The 25359-nt window shown below is 40.5% G+C and overlaps 1 protein-coding gene across 8 annotated transcripts in view; it reads right to left on the bottom strand.

Annotated features, from left to right (window-relative positions):
* The window catches only part of EXOC4 (exocyst complex component 4), a 791044-nt gene that overhangs the window by 152916 nt on the left and 612769 nt on the right, over positions 1 to 25359 (bottom strand). For all 8 annotated transcript variants that reach the window (XM_025292062.3, XM_044947183.2, XM_044947184.2 and 5 more), the window contains one exon: positions 16490 to 16626. In XM_025292062.3, coding sequence (XP_025147847.3) covers positions 16490 to 16626 — 137 coding nt within the window. The remainder of the gene's footprint in view (positions 1 to 16489; positions 16627 to 25359) is intronic.

The raw sequence follows: 25359 nt of genomic DNA, 5'->3' as shown, positions 1-25359 counted from the left end.
TCATCCTCATCACTCATAGACACCACATCCTGCTGATTTCATGTTCTTAGTATCTCATAAGCCTGTTGTTTCCTGACTAGGTTCACTGCCCTTCACCCATATGCAGACCCTCATCACTTTTCACTTGAACTTGGCTGTGACCTTATAACTGGGTGCCTTGCCTGGAACTTTAAGACCATCAGTCCAATTCACCACTTTCATTGGAAGGGTCATTTCTCTAAAACTGTACAAATGCAATCCTATTTTCTCCTTCTTAGAAGTCTTCGCTGATTCCTACTTCTAATACCAAGTCCAAACTTAGCAAGTCATGAACATCTACCTTTTCAACATCATCTCCTACTACTGCTTTCCTCTCTTGTATATTCACTACTCCCAGTCACGGCTTCCCTGGTGGCTCAGATGGTAAAGTCTCTCTGCAATGTAGGAGACCTGGGCTTGATCCCTGATGTTGGGGGCCGGCGTGAGGCACTCCGCCCATGGCAAAGGTCATGAGGAAGGAGGCTCGACATACGCAAAGGCGGGATCGAGCCTCAGGAGTCCTCCTGGAAATCCTCAAGCATCTACCCCCATAACCAGAGCCTGCCTACTTTACTACTTTGTGCTCTCACCTACACCTCTGACTTTACGGGGGGCTGTCCCCCACCACCTCTTTCGGAGAAGGAGTTAACCTAGAGCTCCAGTTAATAAAAACTCCTGGGCGTGACAAGAGTGTTTTAACCTACAAATTCCTCTGAAGGTTCTCTAGCCTGCCTGACAGGCTTGTCCGGCCACATGTGATTGCTCACAGCCTCCCAACCGTGAGAGGCACGAGATGCTTTAAATCTTCTAAAAACAGGTTCTTTAGAGAAGTTAGAAAATTATTAGTATAAGTATAATGGGCTGATTAGAAATTGTATTGGTGAAGGGTTTTTCATTTGTTGAGCCGATGTTTACTGCTAAGTCTCCACATCCCCTGCCCTTATACACATTAATGAATATATAGAAGAAAAATAAGTATTAACCTTTGATATAAATCACGTTAGACCTTAGGCCAAGTAAATTCTTTCCTTAACTAAAACCCACTACACCCTCACCCTATAGGAATGTAACTTTATTTGCGTGACGTCTGTTTTAAGAATAATCTCTCCTGGAGAAATAAGTGTTGACTGACTGCTGTCACAAGGAGAGGGTCATAAATTGTCAGCAGGCCCCCCTGGCCAGAAGATGATGTAACACACCTAAGACCTCTGTATATATTTGTGTGAAGCACCTGACTTTAATAAAAGTCAGGACTGCTGTCCCCGCGTGACTTTTGTATAACATCTCAGTGTATAAAAACAGACTCTGGAAAATAAAGAATTGGGATCAGTTCCTCGAAAGACTGGTCTCCCCATGTCTCTCTCTCACTCTGGCTGAGTCTCCATCTGGAGCGCGGAACCCACCATGCTTACTAATTATGCCTGGGCTTCTAAGATCCGAGCGGGGAGGCCTCAGTGTCTCCTCTCCTTCGGGAGAACAGAAGGACGCCTGTGGCCTACGTAAGTGGTGCAAACTTCTTGTCTTGAAGTTTTATTGGTCTCCCGCATAAACCAAGCTACTCAGCCTCTTTTCTCCACTGAATTTTCCTACTGAGCTATCCTCATTCTATTACTCTTTATATCTTTGATGAATAAATAATTAAATAGGTCGCCGACGCCGTCCCTGCTTCGAATACCCTGGATCAGCCGGGGCTGGACCCCGGCAATCCCTGGGTTGGAAAGATCCCCTGGAGAAGGGAATGGCAACCGACTCCAGTATTCTTGCTTGGAGAATCCCCATGGACAGAGTAGCCTGGTGGGCTGCAATCCATGGAGTTGCAAAGAGTCAGACATGACTGAGTGACTAACACACACACACACACACACACACACACACGCACACCCAGTCAAATCCCTGCCTGTGTTGGCTGAACATCCCACCCACAGTCAGAATTCGAATGTTTTCTGAATGCTTCCTGCTTATGTGTATCATCTCTGCCTAGAGAACTTTTTTCCATCTTACTTATTTGCCTCTACTGATCAAACATTACATCAGCTTTTCCCTTGAGACAACTGAGTCCTTTCATTGTGCCTTATCACCCTTTACTGGGGCTTTCAATCTTGACTGCATCTGTGCATGCATGCTATGTCACTTCAGTCATGCCCAACTCTTTGCAAACCTAAGGACTATAACTATCAGGCTCCTCTGTCCATGCGATTTCCCAGGCAAGAATAATGGAGTGGGTTGCCATGCCCTCCTCCAGAGGATTTTCCCAACCCAGGAATCAAACCCTTGTCTCTTATGTTTCCTGCATTGGTAGGAGGGTTCTTTACCACTAGCACCATATCCCCATGCCCTGGGGAGCTTTAAAAATATTACTAGATGTCTGGGCCACATCTAAAACCTAGTAAAGCAGAATCTCTGGGGATGGCATGTGGGCATCAACATTTTAAAAAGTGTCCCAGGTGATTCCAGTGGGCATTCCAAGGTGAGAACCACTACCTCCCACATACCTCTGCTCTCACGGGTCCTACTACACTTCTTTACAAGCTAGTATCCCTTACTAGATGGTGGCTTCTCTGAGGACAGAGTTGATTACTCATTAGCTGTTGTGCACCCAGTGCCGTGCACAAAACCTGGTATTTGTAAAGTGTGTAAGAAGTGAACTGGACATAAAAATAAGCCCTCTTCAGTTTTAGGAATCTTGGGTAACTGATTAAGCTAAAACCATGTTAGTGGTTTTCCTTTACTCCTTCTCTGCACCAAATGACTCAGGTGAGCCATCAAACCATATGGCATTTTGACCAAAGTATAGATCATTCTGCTATGCTCTCACTATACCTCTGTGAATTCAACAAAAATTAGAATAATGAATAGAAGTGTATCCCCCTTTCGAAAGAAAAAAAAGCCCAGCATTAAAAAGTCCTGACTCACAAGACAAACGAGCCAAGGAGTAATTACTGTCAAGCCTTCCCTTTCCACTCCACTTACTCATACATGGCCTATTACTGGAAAGTCTCCTCAAAGCCTCACTTTCTCTGGGAGGACCTTGTTAACTGTGTCAGCCTACAGTATTTTCCCCTTTGGAAAGCAAATGAACAAAACCCCTCCTTTTCTACTTACAGTTTATAACCTCATAGCTAGGACTTTGTCCTATACAATGGGTTGGTCAAATTAAATGATCTGCATGTCAGATCTGCTTCACCTGCTAATTTCATATGTGTTATAAAAGCTGTGAATAGTGCTGATATTTTAAATGTCTTTTTAAAATCTAAAGACAACTATTTTGTGACATATGGAAATTACATAAAAGTTAAATTTCAGATTTATTTAACCTTTATGTAATTTCTATGGAATCTAGAAAGATGGTACTGATTAATTTATTTGCAGGCAGCAATGGAGAAACAGACATAGAGAACAGACTTATGAATGCTGGGAGAGGGGAGGAAAGGGTGAGATGTATGGAGAGAGTCACATGGACACTTACATTACCATATGTAAAATAGACGGCCAACGGGAATTTGCTGTATGATTTAGGGAACTCAAATAGCGGCTCTGTACCAACCTAGAGGGGTGGGATGGGAAGGGAGATGGGAGGGAGGGGACATAGGCATACCTATGGCTGATTGATATTGATGTTTGACAGAAAACAACAAAATTCTGTAAAGCAATTATTCTTCATTTAAAAAATAAAATTTTTTAAAAGTTAAATTTCAATGTCCATATTTATTAAGAGCTATGGCTGAGTGGTTCAGTTCCTCTCATGCCCACAGTACAAATCAAAATTCTGTTCCACGGAGTTAGAAGCCCAAACCCAACACAGTTTTTCAGCATGTAAATCTTTGAGCCCATCCATGATGGCCCCCATCTGCTCCTGGGTTCAGGGAAAAGGCTGGGTCTATAGGCATGAGATAGTACTGTACATTTTTCAAGATCTAGACTTTTTCATTTTAGCACTGGTGGGAATGAAAAAGTATCACTTAGTGGGGTACTATGTTAAAAGTACTCATACTATTTACTTATGTATTTCTTAAAGCCTGGTTTAATTCAATAGTACAGTATTACATTACTATCTCCACTAATAGTCGTAGATCCTGTCTTATTAAAAAACAGTAATCCAAATTAACGAGCATGCTATCCACCTATATAATTCCCTCAACCATAAATTATTAATTCATATTGTAATGAACATCAGTCCCAAAAGCAATTCCAAATATCCTAATTTGAAATATTAGCATTGATTAGCAACATACGATTACCCTAAGGGGAGTTTTTCATTCAAATGGCAAAGTTCCCATCTTGACCAACCGTATTACTTTATAATTCTGTGAAAAATGGTACTATGTGGGTGACACAATTCTAGGACATATCCAAACACTCTCCAAAAAGGAGAACTAAATTTACAACAGTTACTCCATAAGAGGGGTAGGGTTAATCACCACTACCAGAACTACAATTTACTGATTAATTCACAGCTCAATGGGCCACAGACAAAGCCATCTGTGTAGATATTTGTACCTGCTCCCAGGAGGAAGAGGAAAAGAGGTATACCTCTTGGAACAGGTGAGGGGGCTGCCATGGGAAGAGTCCACCCTCTAGACACAGCTGAGTGAATTTCATTCAGAAAACATCTGCTGGTGTCGACTGGCTCCGACGTGCACCGCTTCCTTGCTGGAACAGTTGGGAAGTACATGTGTGCCTGGTCCCCGGACACAGCTGGGGTGCTGAGTCTTTCATTAGGTAAACAAGCAGGGGCGGGTGGGGCTAATTGGATTCAACTGTTTGGTGACAGTCTGGGCATGATGTTTGCTTTCCCAGACTGAATCTTTCAGACACTTTAAAAAAACTAGGAGCCAAGCTAGAGAAATGAACCCTATCAAGGCTGGTCCAAATGAAGCCACTATAGTTGATTTTCGACCATGAATGACTTGGACCTATAGCAGGTCAAACTGCAGAGTGACATTCAGCAACTCGGCGATCATGACAATGAACGCAGAATGCAGAGCTGGTACTACGCCGCTGAGTGAAATCAAGCAAACACAAAAGCAGATGTAAAACTAAAGATTCTCTCAAGAAAAGACAGCAGAATAAATAGGAAAAGAGCAGAGAAACATCAGGTTGTCTTTCACATCACATGCAATGCTGCTCAGAGAGCTTTATGATGGGATGTATCTCCACCTTGGAATTGTAACTCAAGAAACATCGGATAACTCTAGAGATGGGTGATGGAAAGAAACAATCTTAAGAGGACCCAGGGGGAAAGACTTGAAATTTATGAGCTTACCAAAATTATTTAGGGGATAATTGAATAACAACTTTCAACTAGATAAGCTCTCACATGAAGGGTCATAAGTGTTTGATATTTTAAAAACCAAGAAAAATAATTATAACACAGTGGACCAAGAATACAAAATCTGCCTCAACTGTCAGGGCTCAGATTTTTTTTAATGATAAGCCAATTTAAATATAAATGTAAAGATCTTTATAAAAAGATCTCAGACCAGGTAACTCCCAGTTTCCACCCTAAATGAACATGTCTCTCTGATCTGAAACATTATTTGAGTTTCCCATTTTCCCTTCTTTGGGCTGTAGAGCCAGTCTTCGCTTCTTATGCCTATACAACCACTTGCTTACGTTGGGACCTTAGCCATGGTATGAACCTTTTTGAACCTCTGTTTCTTTATTTGTAAGGTTGGGAGAATCTAATCTTGAGAACTGCTGTGACTGACAAAATGAGTAGATAACTATGGAGTCCTTGCACAATGACCACACACCTTCCCAAGTGTGTATTTCCATTCTAGTCCAGGTCCTTATTACTTTGCTTCAAAGTGACTGCAACTGACTCCTCCTTCATCGTGAGTTAGGTGGGGGAAATTAAGACTGGCTGCTTGCTAGGGAACTCCTGGGAGATGTGATTGGAAGGGCAGTATCTATACTTGACAGGAAGGCAGTTGATGGGCACTAGAATATGGGGCTTCCCAGGTGGCACTAGTGGTAAAGAACCCACCTGCCAATGCAGGAGACATGAGAGATGCAGGTTTGATCCCTGGGTGGGGAAAATCCCCTGGAGAAGGGACTGGCAACCCACTCCAGTATTCTTGCCTGGAGAATCCCTCAGACAGAGCAACCTGGTGGGCTTCAGTTCATGGGGTCGCAAAGAGTGGGACATGACTGAAGTGATTTAACATGCACACAGAAAAGTAGAGTTATTCACTTGATCAATAAACATGAGGGAAAGGCCTGTATGCAGATATCATGCTAAATGTTGGGACAATTTTGTGGAAAAAAGACACAGTAACTTGCTGCTAGAACTCCAGAATTCAGATCAGTAACACATACAAGAATCACTTTGGGGACATGTTTAAACTACTTTTACCCAGGTCCAGGATTCTGTGAGCCTTATGTGAGAAATCGAGGTGGTGTGTTTTAAAATCTCCTCAAATAACTTGCGAGTCCACAGTGTTTGAGAGAGAAAGACATGTAAACCAATAATACATCAAATAACACATGATAAAAGTCTTAAATTATAATACAGCTGGATAAATATTGAAATGTTATGCCTAATAAGTTATAGGAGCACATAATAAAAGCTCGCATTTGCTGACTGTGCTCTGTGAATCAGATACTGTACATATTTTTATAAATGTCTTCATAATCTCTTCACTATTTAATGAAAATGAATGTATCAGTGGTGGGTGAGCCAAGAATAGGGGACATAGCATAGGTTTAAGAGGCAAACCAGAAGACAGGGTAGCATGGAGCTTGACTAGGGTTCCCTGGCACAGCCCTTGGCTCACCTGAGGTTCAGAGTTAGTTAGCTGGCAAAGACAGTGAGACCAGGTCAATTAAACTCTCATTCCTGTAGGACCCTGGCATCTTTCTGCACAGCAAATCCACAGGGTTTCACAAACCATGGTGTCTAGTCTCTGCTACTTGGCACAATGTAGCCACTGAGAGCTTCTGAAGACACTACTTGGATTAGAGAGGATAGGTCACCCCTCTTCCTGAATACCCATGATGGTGTTCCTGTACTTAACATGGGAAGTTTAAAAGAAGAAAAACCTTTTCTGCTCATTCTTAACTACACTGACCACCCCAGTCATTTTCATTTCTCAACCCCTCCCCAACGCATCACGTCCATCCATGCTTCCCTACTGCCTGCTCATCCTCTTCGGTCTGTTAGGAACTGACTCCTTCATGAAATAAACATCTTGAAGCCCCACAAGGTGTCCAGGCTTGTGCCAGAGCTGGCTTCCGCCATTGGTGGTGGTAAGTGCACCTCCATGTCACTCATGCCTCGGTATGAGTTCTCAGGGCTCCGTGGAGAAGTGGTGAAAGGTGGGCTCTGGGGTTGGTTCCACCTTCTCCTAATAAAAACATGCCTGTGTCCTGTATCAACTGATTCTTCAAGATTAGAAGATGTTTTATTTGTGTTTTCTACCAGGCCCAACACAATGCAGGAAGGCCCAGAAATATGATTAATGAGCTGATGCTCAATTGGAACAAACTTTACAAAAATGATTTTCCATCTTCAAGTGACTATTTGGGGGCACATAAGCAGCTGCTTGTACCTTAGGACAAAGAGGATGATTAAGGGAGAGAAACACTCAGCTTGCAAGTAGCAGACCAACAGACTAGCCACCTGTCGCTAATGCAGTATAAATGCATGCTCAGTCGCTCAGTTGTGTCTGCCTCTCTGTGACCCTATGGGCTATAGTCCGGCAAGCTCCTCTGTCCATGGGATTTCCCAGCAAGAATACTGGATTTGGGTTGCCATTTCCTCCTCCAGGGGATCTTCCCCACCCAGGGATCGAAACCTTGCCTTCAGTGACTCCTGTATTGGCAGGTGGATTCTTTACCACTGAGCCACCTGGGAAGCCCCTCATTAATGCAGAGGACCCAAGAATTCACAGCTGAGTTTTCTTTTAAGACTCAAGAGTTGTGACTAATTAAGAAGTAGACTTCTAGTCCTCATCTCCCTTTTAGGATACCTTTTTATCCAAAGCATATAACATGACATCAGTATACATAACAGGTTTTCTCTCCAGAGTGAAGGTCTCAGAGAAAGGTGAGATGTTTTTGACCCTTCCTTAGATCTCCTTGTGACTTCCCTGGTGGCTCAGACGGTAAAGCGTCTGTCTACAATGCGGGAGACCTGGGTTTGATCCCTGGGTTGGGAAGATGCCCTGGAGAAGGAAATGGCAACCCACTCCAGGACTATTGCCTGGAAAATCCCATGGACAGAGGAGCCTGGTAGGCTACAGCCCACGGGGTTGCAAAGAGTCGGACATGATTGAGCGACTTCTCTTCACTAGATCTCCAGACTCCCAGTGGCTCACTTGGGTTCTCAGGGCAAACTTGGAAAACACTCCAGCTCTCAGCAGAGGGCATTGTGAGCTTATGGATCAGATTCTTTGTGTAAAAGATATCTGCTGAGAAAGAATCCGATTGCGATATTTCCCCGCTCCCTTCCTCCTTCCCCAATGTTATATCACTTTGGATCATTTGAATTGTATATGGCTTTCTATTTAAGTCAGTCATTTGCTGGCAGCAAAACTAGAACATTTCCTGTTTTTCCTCTCACTGTAATCAGGATTTGGCTGTCCAAATTAGAACTGCCCTAATTACTCCTCAGCAGGTGCCAGTCTGGGGGAGGGCAACACGTGGGAAGAGAGGAAGTAAGGACACTTTACATCTTCAGGCTCGCACAATAAGGAAACACTTTCTTCCGAGCCTGGAAAGCCTGATTAAGTGACAGGTAACAGGCACCACAGGGTTCTGTCTTGTGTGTGTGAGTGCGCTGTTGTGTAACAACCACGTAAACGATTTTCTATTTAATCCCCGGCAAAGCTTCACAGAAGTACTTTTCCCAACCCTGAGATAAACTCAGCAACTGTGGTAGACCATGACAGAGAAGACTCTGAAGAAGGAACCATGTGGGCACCATTCCAGAGAATTTGGCCAGGAAGGACACCAAAATTATATAGTCCCTCGGGAGAAGGAATCACGATACCTGTTGACCACAAGATATCAAGAACCAAAAGTAATGGGTATTTTCCAAGAGAAAAGCATGGGGTTGGCCAAAAAGTGGATTCGGATTTTCCCACAGGATGGCACGGAAACATTCCAATGAACTTTCTGGCCAACCCAGTAGTATAATAGATTGGTGCATTGTTTGGACAAAACGGTGAACTATAAATGACAGAAATCATTCCTTTGAGAAGGACAGAGCATGGTGAACAAAACTACCTGTGAGCCTGTCTAAAGCCAGTTACTATATTTGTTGCACTGAATCCAACCCCCAAACACAATTTTAGCAATGTTCATTCTTTCTCTCCTGCATCGATAATTTTCCCTTTGTCCTAAATAATTTTCTTAAAATATAAACATGCACTTATTTCTATTTAAAATAACAGCTAAAAGAATTAAAAAACCCTTCATGTGGTCTCAATTCCCCAGCTATCACTCCATTTCTCTGTTCCCTTTCACAGCAAACTCACTGTAAAAGTTCTGCCTATATTTACAAGTTCTCAACTCCCAGATTCTTTTTTAAGTCCATATCAATCCAGGTTTCCCATCTACGAGTCCATGGAAACAACTCTTGTGACAATCAGGAATACCCCCATGTTCCATTTATCACTCAAAGGTGAGTTCTAACACGATCCTATAGCAGCACTGGGACCAAGGATCCCTCCATCCCTTTGCTTGGTTTCCTGGACCCTACACTGTCTTCTTCTTCCTCCTACTTCGCTGATGGTCGCTTCTCAGTCTCCTTTGCTGGTTTCTCCTCATCTTACAAACTTCTTAAATTCCACAGTCCTTTTCTCTGTCATAGTAATACTCAATCCCCTAGAGATTTCATGTAGTCCATAGTTTTAAATACCATTTATATACACTATTTATATGTTGGTGGCTGAGAATACCTATCTCCAGGGCAGACTTCTTTCCTTTTGATACATATATCCAACTGCCCATCCCATATCTCCATGTGGTTGCCTAATACACAAGAATCTTATCTGCTGCCCCCAAACCTGCCATGTTCGCCATCTCAATACTGGCAACTCTGACCTTTCACCATTTAAATGTAAAATCCTGAGTCATTTTTGATAGCTTTCTTTCTCTCACACTCTATCCAGTCTTGCAGGGAGTTCTGTTGTCTGGCCCTTACAAATACAGTCGATCTTTGAGCAATGCAGGGGTTAGGCGCACTGACTTCCCGCACAGTTAAAAATCCATATACTATTTCTGCCTCAAAAACCAAAGATTGATTAGTGACTCACCCAGGGGCACGAAACTGAAACAGTCTGGACAGAATCAGGACCCAAACCCTAAAAGTTTTTTGATTCCACATGCTGGAATCAAACACAAACTTTCCCCCACACTTAGAAATGTGCAGAATGAAAATCCAGGTACTGTATTTATTGAAAAAAATGTGCATATTAGTAGCAGACCCATGCAGTAGAAACTTGGGCTGTTCAAAGATCAACCATGTATTCAGAATTCAACCAGTTCTCACCCCCTGTGCTGCTGCTAACCAGTATGAGCTGCAATTCTCACCTGGATGACCGCAACAGGCCCTCGTCAGCCTCCCTGCTTCCATCTGTGTAACCCCTACAGCCCACTCTCCATACTTATATTTAAAAATAAAAACCAGACCATATCTGCTTGCAGGCACAGCTCTTGCAATGGCTCCTCTTTTAATCAGAATAGAAGTCAGCAGCCCTACAGGGGCCTACAAGGCCCTACATGGCCTGGCCCTCTGTTCCCTTTCCGATCTCTTTCTAGTTCCTTCCTGCTCAGTTTACCCCAGACACGCTGGCCTCCCTGTTGGTTCTGAAAAGTGTCATGTGTAGTCATGCTTGAGGGCCTCTGTCCTTTGCCAGGGCATTCTTTCCAGATAATCTTCTCTAACTCCCCAAACTCCTTCCAGTCTTTTATCAAACTTCAACATGACAGGGCCTACTGGGGCACCCTACTGAAAACTGCAACCTCCTTCTCCTACATCCCCGGGTCTATTGACTCCACTCCACTTCCCCCTGCAGGGCTTACCATTTTCTAAAATTCTTTATGGATTTATGTATTCTATTTATTGTGTATCTCCTCTCTCCCATCTCCAACAGAGTGTAAACCCGATGAAAGCAGCATATTTTCTGTGTGGTTCACTGCTGTATCTACAAATCCTGGGATAAGTACTCAATAAACATTATGCTAAAGCTGAAACTCCAGTACTTTGGCCCCCTCATGCGAAGAGTTGACTCATTGGAAAAGACTCTGATGCTGGGAGGGATTGGGGCTAGGAGGAGAAGGGGACGACAGAGGATGAGATGGCTGGATGGCATCACTGACTCGATGGACGTGAGTCTGAGTGAACTCCGGGAGTTGGTGATGGACAGGGAGGCCTGGCGTGCTGTGATTCATGGGGTCGCAAAGAGTCAGACACGACTGAGCGACTGTTCTGATCTGAAACATTCATTAAATGAATGAAATTCTAGAGACCAAGCAAATGAACTGTTTTAAGGATCAAGTAATTAACTGTGTCAAGAGTAACTGAAATTAAATAATATTTTGATAGGTTTAATAAATTTAGTCAAGAACCTTGGGGCACAGAAATAATTCAAAGCATAGACTCATAGAACCACTGCTGATAATCTTAGATGTATCCTGGCAGATAGAAAAATGCCCGAGAACAAATGCCCTGATGTTCATAAAACAAGGTAAATTACAGAAATTGGGTAAGTTTGGAACTATAGGCAAAAATTCTAGAATCGATTATTAATGATGGTTTATGAACACTTAGGAGGTGGTACTCACTAGGAAACAGGAAGATCTCACAATTAAACAAGTAACATGACTTTGTTCCTTTCCTAACTGGGTAGGTCACTGACTTGAATGAAGAAATGGTAACATTTGGCTCAAAGTCAAGAGACTTTGTTTCTAAGATGGAGAGTTCTTAACAAAAAGTCTGGCAAAGCCGGAGGCGATAAATCCTAAAAATGAAGGGATGAGAGGATTCCAGAACAAAGAACTAGGTATTATCTACTGCTGTCTTCTAATGCCCATCATGGGGATACAGAAGGAAGGGCTAGCTGCACTGTAAGGATCAGAACTGGGAGGACACTAGTAAGAAATCTAAGTCTCTTATAGGATGCATGATGAAATATAGGGGCACTGACCATGGGTGGTAGTAAAGGTAATCTTTGTCATCATCATCATTGTCATTATCAGAACAATATGAATAGCTAATCATTTGGGAGGGGGCTTACTATTTTGCTAAGACAGCTCTAAAAAGTTGACATTTTCAAAACAATAGTATGAGAGAAGAACTATTATTTTTTCTTTCTGTAGATGAGAAAAGTAAGGCACAGAGAGGCTGAGCAACTCGGTTCAAGGTCAAAGCTAATAGGTGACAAAGCTGGTATTGAAGTTCAGGCCCCAGAGACTGCTCTTGAGCTATAGTCCAGGGTTTATAGTGAGAAAAACATATGAACCCCTGAAGTACTGACTAGTATATGGATGTCAATCTCAACAGAAGTCTTGAGAGATACAGAGCGCAAAGTTCTTAATTTAGCCCTGTCCTGTCAAACATTTTTTAAATGACATAGGCAAAGAAACCAAAAGATTGCTTATAAAATCAAGAATGACATAGAATTTGGAGGAATAGCTATGATTATTTTGATGACAGAATGAGGATTCAAAAATATCTCAATAGACTGAAATGATGAGCTAAAAATAACAGTAAGTCCAATGGCTACATGTGAGATCTTGAATTTAAGTTAAAAAAAAAAAAAATTCCTTCAAATACAGCTTAGAAAAGATAAGGCCAATTTCAGCTAGTGTTTCTTCTTACACTTTCCTACCCTCTACAGCCAGACAGTGACCATGTCCTACAAATTCAGTCCTCGTGTCTCTTGGTCTGCCCCTTCCCCTCCATTTTCCCCACGTCTCCTCCAATTCAGGCGCTCTGCCTCTCTCCACTACACCTCCACACTCTTGCCTTTCCAATCCATCTTACTAAAGCTCAGAAACATCTCCCTAAAGCACAGGTCTGCCCTGGCACTCTCTGTTTACTTATATTCAGTAGTTCCCACTACCTAACTTTAAAAGGTCAAGTTCCTTGAACCTGGTATTCAACAGCCTCTATTTTGGCTTGGCCATCTTTTCCAAAACCCAAATATTCATCATTTGTTCATCCTTTTCCTGCTCTTCCTCACCTTCTTGACATTGTTCGGGTTCCTTCATTCCTTCAGCCCCTTCACCTTAAATCCTGTCTAAATCCTCCTTGTTTTAGGGACTTCCCTGGTGGTCTAGTAGCTAAGACTGCACACCCAACGCACCCAACGCAGGGGTCCCAGGTTTGATTCCTGGTCAGAGAACTACATCCTGCATGCCACAACTAAGAGTTTGCATGCTGCGACTAAAGATGCAGCCAAATAAACAAATATTTTAAAAATCTGGATCAATAAATATTTTTTTTAGAGTAAAAAAAAAAAAAAAATCCTACTCATTCTTCACAAGTCCAAGTCTGTATCTTTCACCAAGTCTTTCTTGTCCTCTGTAATTTCTTCTTCCTAGAGCATGTCATCATTGCCTATCTTACCATATTTTCCATCATAAGTTAATGCTGTGGGTATACTTGCCTGCTTTCTTTGTCTCCTATTTGCCTTTCTATGCTTTACCAAGAATGTAAGCTCATTAGAGATATAATCTGTAACTGACTACTTTAGTCCTACACATTCACATGCAATGAAGGATGTGTTTTGGCATTGGGTCCTACAAAAAGAAGGCAGTGGTTTTGCTGAAGTATGAGAGCACATCTGGAATACTGGGCTCAGAGGGGAGTGCTCCTTTTTTAAGATAGACACTGCCTGCCTAATGGCAATGAAGAAAGAAGAGTAGGATGGTTTGCGGACCCAGGATGTATTAGAAACCAAGGATGTTCAGTCTAGAGTGAAAAAACAAAACTACTAAATGGACCGTGATGGTCATCGTCACATATCTGAAGGGCTGTTCACGTGTAAGGATGAAACTGATCTGGAAACACTCCAGGAAAAAGAACTATACTCAACTCGAGTATCATTTCAAAACAAGAATGTTCAACAGTGCTCTGTGAATTTAGTAAGCTATACAACCCCCATTATAATTAATACTCATTGGCATTATTATTTGTTAGAAATTCTGGGTTGCCCTAATGAAATATAAGAAAGAGAAGACATACCTTGCTTAAAAAAAATATTAAAATTCAATGCCACTTAAAGTAAATGTAAAAATCGATTTTTAAAATATGTTTTTTGACTGTCATTTGGTAAATGTGACATTGGTACAACCATTATGGAATTTGGTTTTGTAAAGTTGAAAATACAGCTTTGGTCCAGAAATTCCTCTCTTAGACAACTAACTAAGGGCAACTAACAAGGGCAATGGCTTTTAAAATTTTTATGTGTCTCTCTTAAAGGAATTTTGAAAAACTGTATTCTCTTTCCCAAATTTTAAAATTGAAATTTAGGGTGTTTTTTTTTTCTTTTTTTTAAGCATGAGTTCAATGGTTATAAATACATAATTTTTGGCACATTATAAATATTGATACTTTAAATCACTATTTTAAGTGTAACCAATAGAATCTCAGTACCTTAGGGATTTGATATCCACCACAATACATTTAAAATATATGAAAATAAGCTTGTAGTTCAGCTGGTAAAGAATTTGTCTGCAATGCAGAAGACCCTGGTTTGATTCCTTCGTTGGGAAAATCCCCTGAAGAAGGGAACAGATACCCACTCCAGTATTATGGCCTGGAGAATTCCAGGGACAGAGAAGCCTGTCAAGCTACAGTCCATGAGATCACAAAGAGTTGGACACAACTAAGTGACTTCATTAATTATTATTAATGGTTAAATATTTTTCATTTTTCTCTTTGAAGTATTATTTATACTTCATTTCCTCACCAAGTTCTATCCTAATGGAATATATCTTAATGCTCAAAAGTATTTTATTATTAATCTTTTATAGTTGTCTGCAAAAAAATCATCTAATTAAAATCTAAAAATTTAAATTAAAATTTTATTTATCAAAATACTAAATGTAAACATATTTTTTTTGATGTGCCATTAGAATTATCACTTGTGTATCACAATTACACAATTGAGTATAACATATATGTTGATTATATGTATGATTTTAACCTAAATGTATTAACATTCTTGATGAATAATTACCAAACCAAAAAAAAAATATTATTGGGAGTGCATCTTTCAGTGAAATGACTGGTTTTTTTTTTTTTGGTTTGTATAACTGTGGATAAATATTACTTATTGTTGGAGTTAAGGAGGTTAAGCATTAATCTATGTTATATCCCTTGGATTAATCTTCCCTAAACACTGCTTCCTGGCTTACTTATAATGGCTCCTTATCATCTACTATTCAACATCTAAAGTTCCAAGTCTTATTTTTTAAGACCCTTTGTTACATGGTCTTACTTTCCCTATTCAACATTATTTCCTACTATCTTCTCTAGGAACTCTGTTCGATTCAAACCTCTCCCTCCTCAACCGTCCATCTGAATATCAGATAACTATGCTTTTGCTGATTCTTTATCCCTGCAGCGCTCCTATTTCTTCTTTCCACCTCCCTAATCTCATCCATCTGTCTAAGGTTCTGAATGTATCTCACCTTCTGTGAGATTTCTCTTGACTCCAGCCTGTCACTCTCTTTAATGTTTTATTCCTTCTGCTTTTACAGTCTGTAGTGTACAAGTAGTACCTGATCCTGTGCTATACTGTCTATCCTTAATTATGTATCATATAAATTTAGTATTTTATTATACATTCTTTTCTTCCCTAATTGTTTCAGGTCTTGTCAACCAGACCATAATTTGTTCCTATTATTAGCTTTTTACAAGAAGTGCCATGATCTTTTCCACAAGCTCAAAGAGAATTTTGAACTCAGAAAAAAGAAATCAGGAGGAAAATGAAAGGTTTTCAAGTTTATAACAATGATCTTTCATCTCCACTGATGCTAAAAACAGATTAACCATCCTTTCATGACAGTAGGAACGCTATAGATCAAATATCAGGAGGACTACATTTGTACTAACTAAAAGAAAGCTGTGTTGATTACTAAGGGTTGCTAAGAGTTCAAAATTGCTTTCTTTAAAGATCTTCTAGAATCACAAGAGGGGTTAATCAAGATCTGGAATTTCCTTGAGGAAGACACACCTTGTGATTCTAGACGTTCATAAAAATCAAGGCTGACACTTCACCTAAGCCGCTCAGTAGCAGTCCTAGTTGGCTTTGTTCCTTTGTCCCTCCCACTCTCTGTTGATACACACGTCTGTGTCTAGGAGACTGCCGCTTTCGTGTATGTTCTCATCAGGCTTCTTGACAAACTGAAGGATGGTCCTTTTCTATAAGGTGGAAATTTAGGCTATGAAGGCAGTATCACCCACCACCCCAATGGTCAGGTTCTAAACTGACGGCTTAGCCCACAGACGCTCTACCTGTAGGCTGCAGTGCACGTATCCTTGTACTCCTGCAGCTTCACGCACACCATGTTGAGGAACTGATCTGAGTAGGCACTCAAGTCGTGCATCAAGTTCATGAGGTCTTGCACTGTCTTCTCCACAATGATTGTGCTCTGGAAAAGAACACAGAGAGGACACAGAAGCTGATGAGGGTTTTGACTCAGGTAATGTGTAGGACAAGGAAGGACAACTAAAGGATGTAATCACTTAAGACACCTGAACTTTCCTAGAAGGACATGACATTTAAAACTACTCACGAAAAAAGAAATAAGTATCTTACATAGGGCTGATCCTCCTAATACCTGAGAAGGTGTTTTTTATGGAAGGACACAGGACAGGGAATTTCAAGTTGATTTCATGAAATTCTTGGCATTCACAAGATATCTCTCTGTGGCTTTTAAGAAAGGAAATACATATTCAGTTGCAGTCGATTTATCATCCTCAGGGTTCTACTTTCAGATTAGGGATCCATGACAGGCAGCCTGAAGAAAAAGCCTTCCAGGAGTTGTTTTTAAAAGTTTCAAAACCATCAATCTATTAAGGATACCAAATAACATTTGTATTGTGCCTTACAGCTTGTAGAATGTTTTCACATATACAGCATATGTTACCCTCACTTGAAACTCACATAATAATGATAATCACGAACACTTACGGATTCTTACAAGTGCAGAGTACTGAGCTAGACACTGTACATGCTTTATCTCATTTAATCCTCTCAATAAACCTATCAATTGAATCCCTTAACCATCCCCAGTGTAAAAAGGAGGAAACAGGCTTAGAGAAAGAAAAAAGCAAAGCAAGGACTCCAGACTTCAATCTTTTCACTACACCATTGCACTTTAGAAACATTTCTCATGAGATCATGGTGCTTCTTGTTTTTGTCACTGCAGAAGCAGTGTCCAAATAGATGTGTTTTAAAAGCGAATTAAAGGAATATCCAAGGGAAAAAATAAACCCATCTTTAGAGACTAATACTACTGTGCAGTGAAATAATGCTATACCTAAAAAGAGGCATTTTCAATAAATTCTATATTTTTGCTTAAGAATAAGAAAAAGGTGGCAAGCCACGCCAGAAAAAAAGAAAAGGTATAATTGTTCAAACCATTTGTTTGTGCCTCTTTCCCAAAGAGCTCAATTACACTGGAGTAAATATTAATCACATGCTTAGCATTTTGGAATCCTTTGGTCAATAACTGGTTTGATGAATATGTATTTATTTATATAGAATTCCAGACTGAGCCAGAAAAGTGAACATGAAATTTTTTTTTTTCTGGTCTGACAGTAACCTTTGAAATAATCAAAGGCATTTTATTCTGCTTAAATACAGACTATGGGGTACAGGGTTTTGGTTTTCTTTCTTCTACAGACAAAAAGAACGGACAAAAGTGTACAGCTTTTCTCAACACAGTGGGGGACCAGCTTAAGTTATGAGTTTACACGTACGTGCTTATTTAGGCTAATTTGGGTCTAGAAGTTTCTTCTTTGCCTCTCCTCTCCCCACACCCCAAGTAAAATAATCAGAAGATGAAAAGGAAGGAGCAGTTACATCGTGTAGGGAAAACTCCATGGGAAACCAAATTACAGTCTCTATAGAATCCCCACAAGTTCAACTTCCTTTTCTGTATTGATTTTAAGATTAAAGCACTGCAGCTTCACCCTGATCCATAATTCTGTTCCTTGGTGTTTGTGTGTGAATGACAGGAATTGATTCTGTTCAGCTACATGTCCCTATGCTGCTATGAAGAATCAAAAATCCTCATCCTGATTAAGAACACAGGATATCCTACCACACGTGGACAGCAATTAATAAAAGGAGAGTGGACTCCAGCCATCCTAACAAAGGCCGTTTAAAATCTGAAACACTGCAGGGAAGATGAGCACAAGCAGATGGCTCAGACCACTGAGAAAAAGGGCCTGGTTCTATTTCCTATTATGCTATTGATAATCCACTCTGGGACAGTTTGGGGGAGCTCCTGCCTTTCTGATGGCTCCGTCTAGCTTTCTGGTAACCAAGGAGAACTTGATGGTCCTCTACAGGCCTTCATCACTCAGTTGGTACCTTGGTGCTTGCAGACTTCGGGAATACTGTGTTACTGTCCCAGGTCATCTCAGGAGGTTTGTTCCTCCTGATTAGACTATCGACTTCTCAAAACTGACACTGGTGTTCCTCTTTTCTGAAACCTTCCCTGTGTCACAGAGCAGCTTCCCTCTAGCTATTTCACACACGGCAGTGTATATATGTCAGTGCCTACTCTCACAGGTGGGATGCAGGAGGGTGGGCGGGAGGCTTATGAGGGAGTGGATATGTATATACTTACAGCTGATTCACACTGTTGTACAGCAGAAACAAACACAACATTGTAAAGCAATTATCCTCCAACTAAAAAATCTTAAACTCAGCCAACTTAAATTAAAAAAAACACAACAAAACATAGCCTTCCCATCCTTCCCTTTCTTCACGTATTCTGTAATTTCTTAGGATCTTCAGCACAGCACTACTAATCAAAGAAACAGGACTAATAATGTTAACTCATATAAATAATGTGAGGGATGTCATATATGTGACGGATGCTGCTGCTGCTAAGTTGCTTCAGTCATGTCTGACTCTGTGCGACCCCAAAGACGGCAGCCCACCAGGCTCCCCCATCCCTGGGATTCTCCAGGCAAGAACACTGGAGTGGGTTGCCATTTCCTTCTCCAATGAGTGAAAGTGAAAAGTGAAAGTGAAGTTGCTCAGTCCTGTACGACTCTTAGCGACCCCATGGACTGCAGACTACCAGGCTCCTCCGTCCATGAGATTTTTCCAGACAAGAGTATTGGAGTGGGGTGCCAGTGCCGCTAGACACACACATCTTTGCATTTTGAAGTCTCTTTAGGTGGATTCAGTTTGGTCTGTATTTATCCCAGGGCTTTTGGGTGACTAGAATTGTGCTGATATCAGATGGAGGAGAAGGGGAGGTTGGAAGCACATAGAAATATCCCCTGGAGATAAAGGTTTTGGGGTAAACAGAAAGTACCTGCAGGGAATGATTAGAATGCCATGGTTTAATTCTAATGGTTGTGCTCAACACAGAGCCTATGTGATGCTATATGATTATATACAATTTTCCAGCTATTTGCTTGGTTTACCTTGTCATGGTAGCACTCTGGATAATCAATCACTACATTCTCTTCAAGGAAAATGACACTGTAGTTTGCCAAATGATGGGCATTTTTACAGGGGAAAAAGATTCCATTTTCTAAGAATTTATAACAATTTCCAAATCAGTGGCTCTGATGGATAAATACTGAAAATACCAAATGTCTAACAAGGTCAATCCTGTTTTTATTTATTTGATCCCTTTGGCATCACAGATGATTTATTGTCTCATTATTAATTTGGAGATTTGCCAGTGGTGACTATAATGACTTCATCATAAGTAAAACCTTGATTTTATTCATTATAATTGCCGTTAAACGTATCACACATGATTGATATTTGTTTAAAAATAACTCAATTCTCATTTCTTGCAACCTATTACCAGGTAATAAGTCTGAGCTTGACATGAAAAATGAGAACAGGAAAAAAAAAAAAAAAATCCCAGGATAGCTGAGGCAATAAAAAAAAAAAAATTGCTATGAAGAATAAACAACTAAAGTTTCTTACAGGGAACTTTAACTAATTGTTAACTTTAACTTTAACAACTAAAGTTAAAGCAATGTAAAATAAGAAGATGGTATATAAGGACTAGCTCTTTGGTTCTGCACTTAAAATTTTTAATGAATGAATAAATGAATAAACATGACTGGACATTAAAGACCTTGTCCGCTTAGCCCAAGTCCTAGTGGGGTACAGCAACCAGTGGTAAACTTTTTTTTTTTTAATAGAAGTATAGTTGATTTACATTGTTATGTTAGTTTCAGGTATACAGCAATGTGAATCAGTTATATACATATATATATATATACACACATATACATATAGCTGCTCTTTTTTAGATTATTTTCCCATACAGGTCATTACAAAGTATTGAGTAGAGTTCCCTATGCTATACAGCAGGTCCTTATTAGTTATCTATTTTATACATAGTAGTGTGTATATGTCAATCCTGATCTTCAAATTTATCCCTCCCCCACTTAACCCCTAAATAACCATAAGCTTGTTTTCTGTACCTGTAACTCTATTTTTGTTTTGTAGATAAGCTCATGTGTACCTTTTTAAAAGATTCCATATATGAACAATATCATGATATTTGTCTGTCTGTCACTTCCTTACTTATAGTCTCTTCCATCACGTTACAAAACCCTTTTGATGGGTGACTATACCTTCATATCTCTACTGCCTAGGAGAAGGTAACTGGCACACTGCAGGTGCTCAACAGATGGTTATTAGATGAACTGATGCACATTCAGAACAAGGTGAAAAGACAGAATAGAATTATAACGCAGGGTAATGGTTCAAAAGCCTGATTTGGTAATGTTGAATCAGAATACGGTCTTTATTACTACATTCAGTTCAGTTCAGTTCAGATCAGTCGCTCAGTTGTGTCTGACTTTATGTGATCCCCATGAATCGCAGCATGTCAGGCCTCCCTGTCCATCACCAACTCCTGGAGTTCACTCAAACTCACGTCCATCGAGTCGGTGATGCCATCCAGCCATCTCATCCTCTGTCGTCCCCTTCTCCTCCTGCCCCCAATCCCTCCCAGCATCAGAATCTTTTCCAATGAGTCAACTCTTCACATGAAGTGGCCAAAGCACTGGAGTTTCAGCTTTAGCATCATTCTTCCCAAAGAACACCCAGGGCTGATCTCCTTTAGAATGGACTGGTTGGATCTCCTTGTGGTCCAAGGGACTCTCAAGAGTCTTCTCCAACACCACAGTTCAAAAGCATTAATTCTTCGGCGCTCAGCTTTCTTCACAGTCCAACTCTCACATCCATACATGACCACTGGAAATATTACTACACTACTGTATCCTAATTCTCATGGTTCTAAAGACTGAAGATCTTAGACTTTTCTATATAAACACTCCTAATTTCCCCTAATTGTTTTATTTTTATTTAATGACAATCCATAAATATATATACACACACAACTAAATTGCTAATTTAAAGTTTAAAGCTGTAGAAATAAACTCTCAACTCAGGAAAAAACAAAAAACTTTAGTTTGGAGAATGTGGTCTCTGTATGTGTGCTGTTTTAGCGCTTGGATCAGGGATGCTTCAGAGATGCTGCAAATAGCCTAGGGTCCTGGGAAACTGCTTTAGAAAGAATTTGAAAGAAAAGAGTAAATCCATCTATCACTTCAGACATGCCCCACCACACCCCCTCAGCAAGAAAACAGCAATAATTGTGGAGGGAGGGGCTTTTCCTAATATTTAATGATGACAATGTTTCTGTTTGGGAGGCTATATCCAACTACAAGTTGCCAGATCTCATCATTGCATACTGTCCTTCCAGTTACTATCAGCTCCAAGTTGTTGTTGGCTGTAAACAATAACAAAGACAATAATGACAGAAATCTTCTTTCTGGTTTATAATCTGTATTTTGATTTCTGTGATGTTTAAAATAATCTGAATTGGTTTGCTCCTTTAATAAGCTAACTGGTAAAAGACTATGCATCCAAGGAGTTGGTGACTAAGGAAACTGCCACTTCTACACTCTTCCCAATCATGCTTCTATAGCCAATCATTCTCATATAACCCATGGCGCCCTTCATGGCATGGCTCTGTCTACCCCTCCAGCCTCAATACTGCCATTTCCCCTTGCTCTCTAAGATCTGGCTACATGAGGCTGCTTCCATTTTTCCTTCTCATTTCAAGGCTTTGTACTTGCCTATAAAGTTCAGTCCCTTGCCTTCCTTTCCTAGAGCACTTTCTCCTATCCTTCAGGTCTTAGATAAGAACTCCTTTCTGTGGGAAGATTCTTCCTAACCTTCACTAGGTTCTCCTGCTACAAGCACTTAGAACATATTTATCTATACAGCCATCTCTCCTTCCTCTTCTTCTGGTTCTGTTTCTCTGGGGAGCCCAGATTAGTAGAGGAGGGGGGTACTGATTGGGAGGGACATCTGGTCGGTGGTTACACGCACACATGTTATATCTCAACTCTGAACAATTTATATCCAGCCATTACACAAATGAATAGGCATCCCTTCAAAACTCTGTCTGAGAATACCATATGTAAGCATATAAGGCTTCTATTATAATGATTTTCACTTAGGGTGTATTTTTAAAATGTGAAGATGCAGCAGTATTGTTGGCAATATTATTATAGACCACTGTTATAAATGAGAACTGTTTCGAAAGAACAGAAGTTTTGTGGAGAAAGAGCAGAGAATTTAACAAATTGATTAAATATATACATATTTATTAAGTAAATATTTCTTGTATGCCAAATACTAACCTAACTGTAGGAGATAAAGATCCAGAAGAGACAAATTTCCCGACTCCAGTAATCTTAGATAGGAGGAAGAGACATCAATTCAGTTCAGTTTAGTCACTCAGTTGTGTCCAACTCTTTACAAACCCATAAACTGCAACATGCCAGGACTTCCTGTCCATGACCACCTCCTGGAGTTTACTCAAACTCATGTCCATTGAGTCCGTAATGCCATCCAACCATCTCATCCTCTGTCGTCCCCTTCTCCTTCTGCCTTCAATCTTTCCCAGCATCAGAGTCTTTTCAAATAAGTCAGCTCTTCGCATCAGGCCAAAGTATTGGAGTTTCAGCTTCAGCATCAGTCCTTCCAATGAATATTTAGGACTGATTTCTTTTAGGATGGACTGGTTGGATCTCCTTGCAGTCCAAGGGACTCTCAAGAGTCTTCTCCAATACCACAGTTCAAAAGCATCAATTCTTTGGTGCTCAGCTTTCTTTATAGTCCAACTCTCACATCCATACATGACTGCTGGAAAAACCATAGCCTTGACTAGATGGACCTTTGTTGGAAAAGTAATGTCTCTGCTTTTTAATATGCTGTCTAGGTTGGTCATAACTTTCCTTCCAAGGAGTAAGCGTCTTTTAATTTCATGGCTGCAATCACCATCTGCAGTGATTTTGGAGGCCCCCCCGCCAAATATAGTCAGCCGCTGTTTCCTCATCTATTTGCCATGAAGTGATAGGACTGGATGACATGATCTTAGTTTTCTGAATGTTGAGCTTTAAGCCAACTTTTTCATGCTCCTCTTTCACTTTCATCAAGAGGCTCTTTAGTTCTTCACTTTCTGCCATAAGGGTGGTATCATCTGCATATCTGAGGTTATTGATATTTCTCCTGGCAATCTTGATTCCAGCTTGTGTTTCACAGCCCAGCATTTCTCATGATGTACTCTGCATATAAGTTAAATAAGCAGGGTGACAATATACAGCTCTGATGTACTCCTTTTCCTATTTGGAACCAGTCTGTTGTTCATGTTCAGTTCTAACTGTTGCTTCCTGACCTGCATACAGATTTCTCAAGAGGCAGGTCAGGTGGTCTGGTATTCCCATCTCTTTCAGAATTTTCCACAGGAGGAGATGTACAAGTTCACAAATATGGACAATACAGTGTCATAGACACTGCTACCCTGGGCATCTGTATATATGGCAGTAGAGGTACAGAGGAGGAAAGAGTTCACTGGACTACGGTAGAAGGGGTGGAAGGAACCCTGAGAAAGAGGAAGTTACAATTGAACTGAGTCCAGAAAGACAAATAGCAACTTGTCAATTGACAAAGAAGGCAGGAAAAACACTTATGGTAGACGGAATAGCATAATCAGGAAATGGTGTGGGATTCTGGGAATTGCACGTGGTTCCTCACGGCTGGGGTGAGAGTGTGCTGTGTTTGTGCAGATTGGGAAGGCAGGCAGAGAGAGGACCCCGAAGCTAGATCCTGGAGGCCTTTTTACAACACATACAAACATGGTATCTAAATATTTTGAATGTTCCTTCTCCAGCAAGAAAATACAACAAATTAATCCCAATTGATGTCACTAGTCACTAGATGATCCACTTCAAGTGTAGGAAGACAATTTCAGAAGGCTCTATTCTACCGTTCAGAAAAGAAAAACATATAGCCAAAAGGGAAATACGGTCTGAATTCTGGCAGCCTCAAGAGTCAGGTAGAATTTATAAGTAGGCTTAAACAAAGAAAACAGAAAGTTAAATTCTGGGCAATCAAAAAGACTATATCCCTGTAGAAGTCACAAAAGTGCTCATAAAATTTATCTGCCAAGTAAAAACTTGAAATACACATGATGTAAATTACTAATAATACTTATTTTTTAACATTTTGAATAGAGGATCATTTATGGTTGAATACAATCTGTGCCTAACATTATAAGCACAGCTGGCTTTTTATGAGGTTTATTTAGGGGGTTGTGATTTCATATTCAGAACAAAACAAATAGCAGGCGAGGGGAAAGAAGTGTGGAACAGTTGTGCTTAATTAGACTGTGAGATCCCAGGGGGCATCTTTGTTTCCTGAGCTAACACTAGATAACAAAGGAATACTTGTTGACTTATATACTTCAAATCAATGTAACTCTATGGCCTGGTTATCAATTCCCCTTGATGTGTAATGGAACCCAGAGAGGCAAAATAATCAACAATAGGTGAGCATTAGCACTTGCAAGAAGTATCCTCAAGTCTGCCCTCCCCTCTAAACACAAACAGATTTCAAAGGTTATTATTCTGCCAACTACCTAGTGCTACATGTAAGGAGGGTCACAGAGCTATCATAGTAACAAAATTAGCAGCTATAGTACTTCATTTTGCCAAGCAATGTTCTTGGTATAAAGCATGGTCTCTTTTCAAAGGGGTGATGACTGTCTACTTGGGATAATATCATTCAGAACAAGAAACGAGTGGCATTCCAAGAG

Source organism: Bubalus bubalis, chromosome 8, assembly GCF_019923935.1.
Source record: "Bubalus bubalis isolate 160015118507 breed Murrah chromosome 8, NDDB_SH_1, whole genome shotgun sequence".
In the NCBI taxonomy this organism is placed as follows: Eukaryota; Metazoa; Chordata; class Mammalia; order Artiodactyla; family Bovidae; genus Bubalus; species Bubalus bubalis.
This window is presented reverse-complemented; position numbering and strand designations above follow the sequence as displayed.